The sequence below is a fragment of the Eretmochelys imbricata genome, chromosome 3 (assembly GCF_965152235.1).
Source record: "Eretmochelys imbricata isolate rEreImb1 chromosome 3, rEreImb1.hap1, whole genome shotgun sequence".
Classification (NCBI taxonomy): Eukaryota; Metazoa; Chordata; order Testudines; family Cheloniidae; genus Eretmochelys; species Eretmochelys imbricata.
The window spans coordinates 61,139,954-61,152,756 of record NC_135574.1 but is presented as its reverse complement, the minus strand read 5'-3'; the positions used below and the strand labels follow the sequence as shown (position 1 = coordinate 61,152,756).

Genomic DNA, 12,803 nt, shown 5'->3' with positions numbered 1-12,803 from the left:
TTTTTTTTTAAAAAAAAGAAAAAGATTATATTGTGGCTTTTGCTCTGTCTTTTGATTTTTGAACTTCCCATGCCCATTCCCAGTGTGTGTGTGTGCGCACACAAGAGACAGTTAGTGTTGCCCACTCTCCCAGATTTATTGAATAAGGTGATTTTTGTCCCACCCCTCACCCCTGCACAGGACCTCTGACCCCCACATCTGCACACCTTTGCCCAGCAATTAATTCTGCCCCCAAATCCCACAAATCAATCCCGTCCTCCTACTTCCCACATCAATTCATAGAATCATAGAATATCAGGGTCGGAAGGGACCTCAGGAGGTCATCTAGTCTAACCCCCTGCTCAAAGCAGGACCAATCCCCAATTAAATCATCCCAGCCAGGGCTTTATCAAGCCTGACCTTAAAAACTTCTAAGGAACGAGATTCTACCACCTCCCTAGGTAACGCATTCCAGTGTTTCACCACCCTCCTAGTGAAAAAGTTTTTCCTAATATCCAACCTAAACCTCCCCCACGGCAACTTGAGACCATTACTCCTTGTCCTGTCCTCTTCTACCACTGAGAATAGTCTAGAACCATCCTCTCTGGAACCACCTCTCAGGTAGTTGAAAGCAGCTATCAAATCCCCCCTCATTCTTCTTTTCTGCAGACTAAACAATCCCAGTTCCCTCAGCCTCTCCTCATAAGTCATGTGTTCTAGACCCCTAATCATTTTTGTTGCCCTTCGCTGGACTCTCTCCAATTTATCCACATCCTTCATGTAGTGTGGGGCCCAAAACTGGACACAGTACTCCAGATGAGGCCTCACCAATGTCGAATAGAGGGGGACGATCATGTCCCTCGATCTGCTCGCTATGCCCCTACTTATACATCCCAAAATGCCATTGGCCTTCTTGGCAACAAGGGCACACTGCTGACTCATATCCAGCTTCTTGTCCACTGTCACCCCTAGGTCCTTTTCCGCAGAACTGCTGCCTAGCCATTCGGTCCCTAGTCTGTAGCTGTGCATTGGGTTCTTCCGTTCTAAGTGCAGGACCCTGCACTTATCCTTCTTGAACCTCATCAGATTTGTTTTGGCCCAATCCTCCAATTTGTCTAGGTCCCTCTGTATCCTATCCCTGCCCTCCAGCGTATCTACCACTCCTCCCAGTTTAGTATCATCCGCAATTTTGCTGAGAGTGCAATCCACACCATCCTCCAGATCATTTATGAAGATATTGAACAAAACCGGCCCCAGGACCGACCCCGGGGCACTCCACTTGATACTGGCTGCCAACTAGACATGGAGCCATTGATCACTACCCGTTGAGCCCGACAATCTGGCCAACTTTCTACCCACCTTATAGTGCATTCATCCAGCCCATACTTCTTTAACTTGCTGACAAGAATACGGTGGGAGACCGTGTCAAAAGCTTTGCTAAAGTCAAGAAAAAATATATCCACTGCTTTCCCTTCATCCACAGAACCAGTAATCTCATCATAGAAGGCGATTAGATTAGTCAGGCATGACCTTCTCTTGGTGAATCCATGCTGACTGTTCCTGATCACTTTCCTCTCATGTAAGTGCTTCAGGATTGATTCTTTGAGGACCTGCTCCATGATTTTTCCAGGGACTGAGGTGAGGCTGACTGGCCTGTAGTTCCCAGGATCCTCCTTCTTCCCTTTTTTAAAGATTGGCACTACATTAGCCTTTTTCCAGTCATCCGGGACTTCCTCCGCTCGCCACGAGTTTTCAAAGATAATGGCCAATGGCTCTGCAATCACAGCCGCCAATTCCTTTAGCACTCTCGGATGCAACTCGTCCAGCCCCATGGACTTGTGCACGTCCAACTTTTCTAAATAGTCCCTAACCACCTCTTTCTCCACAGAGGGCTGGCCATCTATTCCCCATGTTGTGATGCCCAGTGCAGCAGTCTGGGAGCTGACCTTGTTAGTGAAGACAGAGGCAAAAAAAGCATTGAGTACATTAGCTTTTTCCACATCCTCTGTCACTAGGTTGCCTCCCTCATTCATTAAGGGGCCCACACTTTCCCTGGCTTTCTTCTTGTTGTCAACATACCTGAAGAAACCCTTCTTGTTACTCTTGACATCTCTCACTAGCTGCAGCTCCAGGTGCGATTTGGCCCTCCTGATTTCATTCCTACATGCCCGAGCAATATTTTTATACTCTTCCCTGGTCATATGTCCAACCTTCCACTTCTTGTAAGCTTCTTTTTTATGTTTAAGATCCGTTTAAGATCTTCACCGTTAAGCCAAGCTGGTTGCCTGCCATATTTACTATTCTTTCGACACATCGGGATGGTTTGTCCCTGTAACCTCAAGAGGGATTCCTTGAAATACAGCCAGCTCTCCTGGACTCCTTTCCCCTTCATATTAGTCCCCCAGGGGATCCTACCCATCCATTCCCTGGGGGAGTCGAAGTCTGCTTTCCTGAAGTCCAGGGTCTGTATCCTGCTGCTTACCTTTCTTCCCTGTGTCAGGATCCTGAACCCAACCAACTCATGGTCACTGCCTCCCAGATTCCCATCCACTTTTGCTTCTCCCACTAATTCTTCCCGGTTTGTGAGCAGCAGATCAAGAAAAGCTCCCCCCTTAGTCGGCTCCTCTAGCACTTGCACCAGGAAATTGTCCCCTACGCTTTCCAAAAACTTCCTGGATTGTCTATGCACCTCTGTATTGCTCTCCCAGCAGATATCAGGAAAATTAAAGTCACCCATGAGAACCAGGGCGTGCGATCTAGTAGCTTCTGCGAGCTGCCGGAAGAAAGCCTTACCCACCTCATCCCCCTGGTCCAGTGGTCTATAGCAGACTCCCACCACTACATCACTCTTGTTGCTCACACTTCTAAACTTAATCCAGAGACACTCAGGTTTTTCTGCAGTTTCGTACCGGAGCTCTGAGCAGTCATACTGCTCCCTTACATACAGTGCTACTCCCCCACCTTTTCTGCCCTGCCTGTTCCACCCCCACAATTGCCTGTCACAGCAACTGTCTGTCCTCCAGCCCTCACATCTGCCCACTACCCATACCAATGCCTCACCCAGCCCCCACATCTACCTCACCCCCAGACCCACATCTACCAGGCCTCCAACCACCCTCCCCCCAAACAGTTTTGCACCCCCCACCCCTTACACTTCTTCTACAGCTGCTGGGATTCTTCATACCCACCACCGCTGCACCAGCCTGGGGGAGCTGCAATGGGGCTTGTCCCTATCCCTTCTTCACAAGGTGGGTGTTGCAGTGAGGGGAGAGGAGGTGCACAGGAATCATCCCGTTTGCCCACAGAAAGGAAGGAGGGGGAGGGGGAGCAGCACTGTGCTGTGCTGCTGAGCTCTCTGCTCTCTCCCCCCACTCTCACCTCCCGTGAGTGCTGCAAGTGAAGGGACAGACTCCTCCTGCAAGGCAGAACTTCAAGAGGGAGCAGAAGCTTCTCGCATCATCACAAGAAGAGTGCCTGTCCCCTCTTAAATCCCATCTCTCACCAAAAAAACAAAAACAAAAAACAAAAGACACCACACTAGGAGAGTCAGCAATAGCATGTTCATCCTCAGCCCAGGCCTGTGATTGGCTTCCTTGGCATCATGTGTCTGGGTTTGTCCTAAATCCAAGATATTCCAGGAACCATCCCACTCTGTGCTTGCTTTTGCTCTCACTAACCAGAGCCCAAATCAAAAAGTTTGTCCAGGAAGAGATAAATGAATTTCCTTCTTCCCTAAAGACAGAACTATTGCTACCATGATTCTGGAGAGAGCACACATCTAAAATTGTATGGTAAAGCTTAAAAGCAAAAAGCTCTCCATCTGACACGCTGTCCACCTGGCTTCACTCCCCTAATGGAAGTGGGAGAGCAGGGGCTGGTTGTCCTGAAGTCAGTTTTTTCCCTAATCCTACCTGGTTCCTTTCTCATTCTGCCCCCAAGCTATAAGCAGACTGGAGTACTCATGGATCTGTGGGCCTTAGCAGAAAGAACAAACCTGTTTTAGAGGTACAGAAAAATTCCTTTTAATACAGCAAGTGTGTCTAGTAATTCATATCAATTTACTCTGAATAGTAAGATGAACCAAATTAGAAAATGTGGATGGGAGAAATGTACCCCTTGACGACCTTTGCTAAGATACATGTTGGCTAACTGAATTACAGCCCTTCAAATACAACATCATCTACCCTCTAATAATCCATTCACCGTATGCTGGAAGGATTGGAGCCAATCTGCAATTTTCTGTCCATTTCAAGATTAGCAATACCTTCCTGAGCTGGAATACCAGGTGTGAGCTTTTCAGATGTCTGCTACAAGGACTGACTCACTTTCTTGCCAAGAAGCAATATGATCCTTGGATTTGATGAGCTCTTTATTAATGATGGGTAAGGAAACCTGCTTCAGAGGATCGCTAAATGTAGCCACTTTGTCTTTTGTGCTTCTCCAAACCAAAGAGAGACCGTCAGCTGACCTGAATGTTTTGTGTCCTTTTCCCTGGAAAATTGCCAGAAATCCCATCTGTCATATTTCAGGTTTGAGCAGAAGAAAGGGGAAAAAACCTCTTGATTAATATGAAACCAGAATTCTTCCATGAAATGAAGCTTGGCACAGTTTTCAGGACAAAACTGTTAGGATAAAAGGTAATAAATGGAAAATTACAAAAATTACAGCTAGCTCATTTCTTGCCTAGCTCAGATCATCACAACTAGGAGTGCCACTTTGAATTAAAGCAGTTCTAAAGAAAGAGTGGCTATTGAACAGTGGTACAGTGTTTTGAATATTAGACTGAATTCCCTGAAATTGTTTCACCTTGGAAATATATACAGGGTTTGATGGCTTTTAGAAACACTTTGAGGCATGAAATCCCATAAAGAAGCCATCCATAGATCCTCCTGTAGTAGTAAGTGATGGAATTTGACTCTTCAGGTCAGGGGAGGGCAAACTACGGCCCGCGGCTCCCTACCTGTCCTGGCCCTGCGCCACTCCCGGAAGCAGCCAGCACCACATCCCTGCAGCCCCCCCCGGGGGGGGCAGAGGGCTCCGTGCGCTGCCCTCACCCTGCAGGCATCACCTCCCACAGATCCCATTGGCCAGGAACGTGGAACAGCTGCCAATGTGAGCTTTCGGGGGGGGGGGGTAGTACCCGCAGGCGAGGACAGCACCCGGCGGAGCCACCTGCCCTACCCCATCCCATCCCCAGGAGCCCCTGCTGGACATGCTGGCCACTTCCGGGAGCGGCGCTGGGCCAGGGCAGGCAGGGAGTCTGCCTTAGCTCCACTGCACACTGCTGCCACCCCGGTGCTGCTTGAGGTAAGTGGTATCGGGCTGGAGCCTGTATCCCAAACCCCTCCTGCACCCTGAACCCCTGCCCTGAGCTCCCTGCCGCACTGCTTCTGCATGCCAACCCCCTGCCCTGAGCCCCCTCCCGCACTCCACACCCCCTCCTGCACCAGCCCTACATTCATGGCCCTACAATTTTACCACCAAGATGTGGCCCTTAGGCCAAAAAGTTTGCCCACCCCGCTTTAGGTATTGTGACATAATTTTTCTTTTCTGGCTGAACTGGAGAAAATTCATAGGTAGCATATGAAAAGGGGAAATGCCCCCATTTGCACAGCACAATGAAGGGAAACTCCAGACTTTTTTGTACTAGTCAGTGAGATTTCATAAAGCGTATTGATGTCCCAGTTGGATGCCTGGAGTTGGATGCCTGATCTGTGGAGATTAAGGGACTACTCTTCTGCAAGAGACACAAGTCCATGTAAGGACGAAACAAAGGCTAACTTGGCTACAATCATCAGGGTCAGGTATGTGAACCACTTTCACAGTGACTAAACTAGGGCTGAGAAACTCAATATCTCTCGATAGAGACTCCATCACCCAGAACACATCTGCTCTTCTCTGTCTCAGAATTAATAGTGCCTCTCAAAGCAGAGCTTCACTCCTCACCCCTGGTTGATTGAGGAGGTAAGACACCTCTCTGGACAAGACTGTAAAATACAAAGCTTGAAATGCAGAAGTTCCAGGTGAACTGGTTTCATTTCCAGTTGGTTGACATGTTCTGCAGACCCCACATCCCCAATTCCAATATCCTTTGTAGCCAGTACAGAGGAGCAGTCTACCCTGATAACAAGCCTCCCACATTCATATCTTTCAGCTCTTCAGACTACTAAGTCAATCACTGGCAATCTGTGACAAGAAGAGCTTGAGAGTTCCTCTTCTTGAAATACTGCTTAAAGTAGAGTAGTGTGTATGGGATGGGGGTACGGAGAAAGGAGGCTGGGAATGTAACAGGAAGGAAAGCAGAGATATACCAAAAAAGGGACAAAAGTCCAGAAACTGCCATAATGGAGACCCCAAAATAACACTGAATGCAGATGAGAGATGAACAGTATAAAATTGCCTGTTTTTATGGTGGAGGCTATATCTGTACATCAATCCATCCAAATAACTATTCACCATTAAGGCTGGTAGCTGAAAAATCAAATTCATCCCCTCCTCCTCATTTCAAAAATTAGGGGAAGGAAACTCCTCCCGTAGACAAAAGTTAAACAAAAACACTGGTGTGAAAAAAATAATGCCACTAGATAAAACCTGACCACATTTTGTTTTTAAAACAGACTGTCCTGTAAGCCAAATCATAGACAGGTGCACAGAAATCTACCAGCATATTTCACTAAAGACTGCAGCACCTTGCAACTCAGACTTCCTCCCCACCAACCAGTCACAATTTCTGGTCTCAGAACTTCTTAGATTAGATACACATTAGAAAATTAGGATATTATCCTCTACAATTTTTTTCATATAGATCAATATATCACATATTATGCCCAAATTCTGATTTTTAAGCCTGTTTAATGTGGTTAGAGATAGAAAACTAAGTTCATAAGATAGCGTTCCAAATTTAAATATGATACATTAATGTTCCCATTAAATTAAAACTAGTAGGCTATGGTGTGAAAATTTAAAAAGTCTTGTCATGATACCTTCTGAAATTATCCAATGTGCAGTAGACCGCAAACACAGACTCTGAAGATTGACAGCCAAATCCTATGATACTTTATTTTCTACTGTGAATAAAGTTTTTTTTTTTATTAACACTAAGTAAATCTCAAAATTTTTACATTAATTCCTGTTATAACTAAAACTAGTGTCTCACCACTGTACACTTTTTGGAAAAAAACAAAAATAAAGATTCCTGCATTTAAGACACCTTTACCCATGCATTAAAAAAAACCTATTGTTAAGCAAAAACACTCTGATATTTTGTCTTTCAAATGTTAGTGCAGTGCACACAGATGTTATTCAAAAACAACTTCAGAGACTTACTATTTTCCAAGCAGAATCTTGGACAGATCTTGTTCAAAAGAAGCTCCTGACGTAATCTAAGGACTTCAGCTTCTAATGCTTCAACTTTTGATCTCCATTTAAGATCCTGTCCAGATATAATTTTAGCAAGATGCTCTGTGTATTCTTTGCTGCTTTTTTCTGGAGGCTTTGAGTGGATAATTGCCAAAGCCAGTGCCAGTTTTGATATTTTCAAGTACCATGCTTGATGTTCTTTTCTGTCTTTTATTCCTATCGTATAATGAAAAAGTCACAGTAAGTTTTTTTTCGTTTAATGAGTTATGTTATGTATCTGTTTTACAGATGGGCTATAGTCCACAGTCAGGCTAATTATCTTTTTCTCGTGTGGCCTTAGATCAATCAACAGAAACACAAATCTAAACAATCACATACAGCATGAACATGAAACATGCAAAAGTAGCATGCAGGCAATGTCAGTAATCAAATTCAGTTTGGTAGTTTGAAAGTAATCGTGTGAATAGTATGCATCTCAAACTGGCTTACCTTAGGAGGAAAAATATTCTAGCAAATATTTTAATGAACATTTTATCCCAACACTAAGTTCTAAACTCATGGTTGCAGAATGTGTATTGGATTGTACATACTTTAAACTGTACATATTTTGTAAAGTGTTAAAAATAAAGGAATATTTTATAAAGATCTTTATAAAATGCCCTTGGCTTGTCTTTTTGTACACTTGATACGTTTGGATCCAATGACAGTGACTCCATAATTTAGGCCCAGATACTGCAAGAGGATCCATGCACAGAGGTCCTCTTGCAGGATCTGTGTTTTAAATTGAACCCAAAAAGTTAGTTACAACCTAATTTTTTACATCCCTGCTCTCAGCATCCTCAAAACACATCCTCTGAATCTGACATGTCTCAAGTTGTTCTAATTACTTATGCAGCCCCATAGTGCATGTTGCTCTTTATGAACATCAAATAAGCCCCTACTACTAAGGGGCTTACAGTAGTGATGCCAACTGGTGAAAAAGCTTTCACCAAAAGCTTTTCTCCCTTGGCAAACTATGAGAGCAGAGATACTGTCGAAGACACGCTGGACAAAGAATAGAGATGTGATACAAGAGGAGACAAAGAGCCAAAGAAGAATTTCAAGGTGAGGAACCTGGTCTCTGTGGAAAGAGATTTTGGCAGCAGTACTTTTAGTAGGCAGAAGGGAGGCAGAGGGTCAGAGAAAGAAGAAGGTTGCTTTAGTGAGGAGCCAAAATGACTAAGGCATGGACAAAGCTTTTGGTGGGTGAACAGAGAGTTAAGGAAGAAGGCTGGGAAAAAATTAACAGAAAGGACAGACAGATGTGTTCCAATAAGTTAAATTAGAAATTCTTAAAAAACTGGTTTTCATTCTGTAGCTTCACTGTAGCTTTTATTTTATTTATTACTGCCAGAATATTGAACAAGTGCTCTCTAAGATTTGACACTAGTCTCAGCAAAACTGATTCCAAAAACAGCAATGCAGGTAACTAATTTCCCCCCCTCATTCTCCCCCGGTTAATTGAGAAAACTGCAAATTGGGGGTATTGTCACAATTATTATTATTAAAGTTCTCTGAAAATAAAAAAAATAAAAAACCCACCAATTTACTTACTGTTTCCTTTCTGAGCAATAACATTGCTTCAGAAGACTCAAACACTTGACCAAGATGGTAATATTGCAGCCTTCCATGCGGACAATTTTGAGTTGCACTAACCTCCCACACACAACACAAGTCATGCTAGCTCAACTTTTCTTATTTTTAGGGCATTCTAAATTAGGACTATCAGAGGATTAAAAAATGTGATTAATTGCAGTTTGAATTGCACTGTTAATAACAGAATATAATTTATTTAAATAATTTTCTACATTTTCAAATACATGGATTTCAATTACAACACAGAATACAAAGTGTACAGTGCTCACTTTATATCATTGTTTTTATTACAAATATTTGCACTGTGAAAAAGAAACAAAATAGTATTTTTCAGTTCACATCATACAAACACCGTGGTGCAATCTCTTTATTATGAAAATGCAATTTACAAAAGTAGAATTTTATGTAACTGCACTCAAAAAAAAACCAAAGTGCACTCAGTCCTACTTCTTGTTCAGCCAATTGCTAAAAACAAACAAGTCTGTTTACTTTTATGGGAGAAAATACTACCCACTTCTCATTTAGTGTCATCTGAAAGTGAGAACAGGCATTCACATGGCACTTTTGTAGCTGGCATTGCAAAGGTATTTACATGCCAGATATGCTAAACATTCATATACCCCTTCATTCTTCAGCCACCATTCCAAAGGACATGCTTCCACGCCGATGATGGGTTCTGCTCAATAATGATCCAAAGCAGTGCGGACTGATGCACATTTATTTTCATCATCGGAGTCAGGTGCCACCAACAGAAGGTTGATTTTCTTTTTTGGTTGTTCAGGTTCTGTAGTTTCTGCATTGGAGTGTTGCTCTTTTAAAACTTCTGAAAGCATGCTCCAAACACCATCCCTCTCAGATTTTGGAAGGCACTTCAGATTCTTAAATCTTAGGTCAAGTGCTGTAGCTATTTTTAGAAATCTCACAGTACCGTCTTTACGTTTTGTGAAATCTGCAGTGAAAGTGTTCTTGGGTCATCATCCAAGACTGCCGTCATACGAAATATATGGCAGAGCGGGACACATACAATTCTCCCAAGAAGTTCAGTCACAAATTTAATTAACACTTTTTTTTAAAATGAGCATCATCAGCATGGAAGCTTCTACACCAGAGGTCCCCAAACGTGAGGGTCATGCCCCCCTTTACCCCTGTCCGCACTCCCCCTTCTCCACCAGGGCCGGGAGCAGGGACGCAGACAGGGGTAAGGGGGCAGAAGCTAGGGTCTCAGCCAGAGGTATGTCTGGGGCTGGGAGTGGGGCCGCAGCCGGGGCTGGGAGCGGGGCCGCAGCCGGGGCTGCCCCTAGCGAGGAGCAGAGCCACGCCAAGATTGGGGACAGGGCCAGGAGCTGGGAATGCTGCTGGGGGTGGGAGGCATGGAGGAGCTGGAAGGTGCTCTCTCCCCACTCCGGTTAGGGATGGCCCCTCCGTGCCCCCCCGATGTTCCTCCACATCCCCCTGGGGTAGGGGGCGCACCCCACATATTGGGGACCTTTGTTCAACCAGATATAACTGGGAACTCAACAGCCTTTGCAGCCACAGGTCCCTAAATGAGTGCGCTCAACTGTTCTGGATTAATCAGCTGCCAGAGAAGTTTGAGGTGAGGTGTTAGGGAAGCAGTCTTTAATCTCTTCATAACGATGGTCTGACTGGAATACTATTAGCAAGCCCTCACCACATCAACTGGATTTTTTTTTCAGGGAACTTCCACATTAGATCATGGCAGGAATTTCATTTTTTATTTATTAGAAATAAACATGACCTCTCCAATGTCAACCAAATCTAAACTTTGCAGTGGATAAAAATAGATTTTTCCTCTTTTTTAAAAATGATTTTTTTTTACTTTTTAAAAATTTAAATTAAAATACAAGGTATTTTTTAAAATATACCTATTTAAAATTCATTTTTAAGTTGAAAATCTATGTTAAGGCCTAAACTTATTACAGTCTGTTAAAATCATTTAAATTAAATACAAAAAAAATAATATTAAGCAGTACACATGTGCTACCAAGTTTAAAAAGTCAAACCCCTCAACGGTGGAAGTCACTGGCTAAACACTTGGAACCAGAATTTGTTGAAGTGCTAAACCAGCTTTTGATAGCAGCAACCTCTTCTGCAGGTGCAGAGAGAATAGTTTCTTCATTTCAGTTTATTCTGGGATTTGTTCATTCATAGTTAAGAAACCATTTGGGAGTTGAAAAAGCAGAGAAGCTTGTTTCCTCTTCCAGTCTATGAATAAAAACGAGGTGTGAGGATGAGATCTGCTATTTCTAAAAACTTGAAAGACAGTGACCAGAAACAATCAGTTCAATTCACTAACTACAGACACTTCCTTTGTTTAATAAATGTTAGTTTCAAATGCAAAAGATGTTTGGATAAACATTTTTATATATCCAGCATATTTAACATAAGGTAGTTTTATTTAATTTTTAAAAAGTTGGTTTTGTACATTAATTAAATTTGAATTTTCATCCAAATAAAACTTGACATAAATCACAAGTAAAAAAAATCATCACATACAATGAGAAATTCATAATTTGCCCTTTCTAACATAACAAAAATGTAAAAAGACTGAATTAATGTAAGTTAAGCTATATTTATTTATTTAAATAAATGTATATAGATAATAGTGTATCACCCTGGTTAGCAAAAGAAGTTTCAAATTTAGTATAATAAACTATATTTAGTTGCAAATCAACATATTTTAATGGTTAACAACCAATGAGAATCAACCACTCTATAGGAAAGTAACTAAAATGTACAAATGCAAAATATGATTAATACTGATGATTTAAATCAAGGTTTCTTGCTTGCTGATTTAAATCATGATTAAAATCTAGGACTTAAATAATTAAGCGCTACCAATTGGCAATAGCACCCATAATGTACTTTGGGTAACAATACATACTTCACCAAGTGGGGATCCTGAAAAGGAATTCAGAAAAAGCAAGGGATTAAATAAGCAGTTCCTTCATTTACAACCTCAGTTCAGATATTCCAGTCAATTTTAACACCAAGCAAGGATATAAAAAAGCTTGATCCTGAGAGGTATCGAGTACTCAGGCCTCCATATAGCAAAAGCACTTGAGCACATGCTTATCTTTAAGCACCTGAGTAGTCTTGCTGAAGTTGGTGTAATTTATGTATATTCTTAAAGTCCTTTACTGGATTGGGGTCAATGTTCAGCACTTCACGGGACTGAGCAATGAACCAGTAAGGTGCAACAGGCGAGGGACTTGCATAAAATGCATTCTGCCCTAGCAATCCAACAAAAGATTAGCTTACCCGATACTGAGAAAATAAGCCTCTAGACCAGTGGTTCTCAACTCGCAGCCCAAAGGCCATCTGTGGCCCAATCTGCACACAGCTGCGGTCCATGTACCATCCTCAGTGCCATACATGTAGTATACAGATGTGTGGATGCTGCCCACCTAACACAGAGAACTGCATATGTGGCCCACAACGGTAAATAGGTTGAGATCCACGGCTCTAGATCTACCTATAGGAAAGCAGCAGCCCGGCAGCAGCAAACTGCAGACACTGACCCAGAGTTATCGGTTTCCTTGCAAATAGCCGAATACGTAGCATACAAGAGACTGCTACATAATCAAAGCTAAAACAACTTTAGGAGCCAATAATCCAAACAGAGGTAAAAACTGAAGATGAAAACGAGCAGGCACTAACAAATACTTAGTTTTACTTTCAAAATACTGAAACATTTTAGCTACACAGCTTCCTTTTAACATTAATGGGAGTTATGCAGCTAAAACATTGCATGCTGAAGCTAAAATTTGCCCAACAACCATCCTTCATGTCAATATTAGCAAAGCAGGTTG

At 42.7% G+C, this 12,803-nt stretch overlaps 1 protein-coding gene across 1 annotated transcript in view; it reads right to left on the bottom strand.

The window, feature by feature from the left end:
- MEI4 (meiotic double-stranded break formation protein 4) overlaps positions 1-12,803 on the bottom strand; it is a 124,885-nt gene that overhangs the window by 106,300 nt on the left and 5,782 nt on the right. The window contains exon 2 of the mRNA XM_077812128.1: positions 7,306-7,554. Coding sequence (XP_077668254.1) covers positions 7,306-7,554 — 249 coding nt within the window. The remainder of the gene's footprint in view (positions 1-7,305; positions 7,555-12,803) is intronic.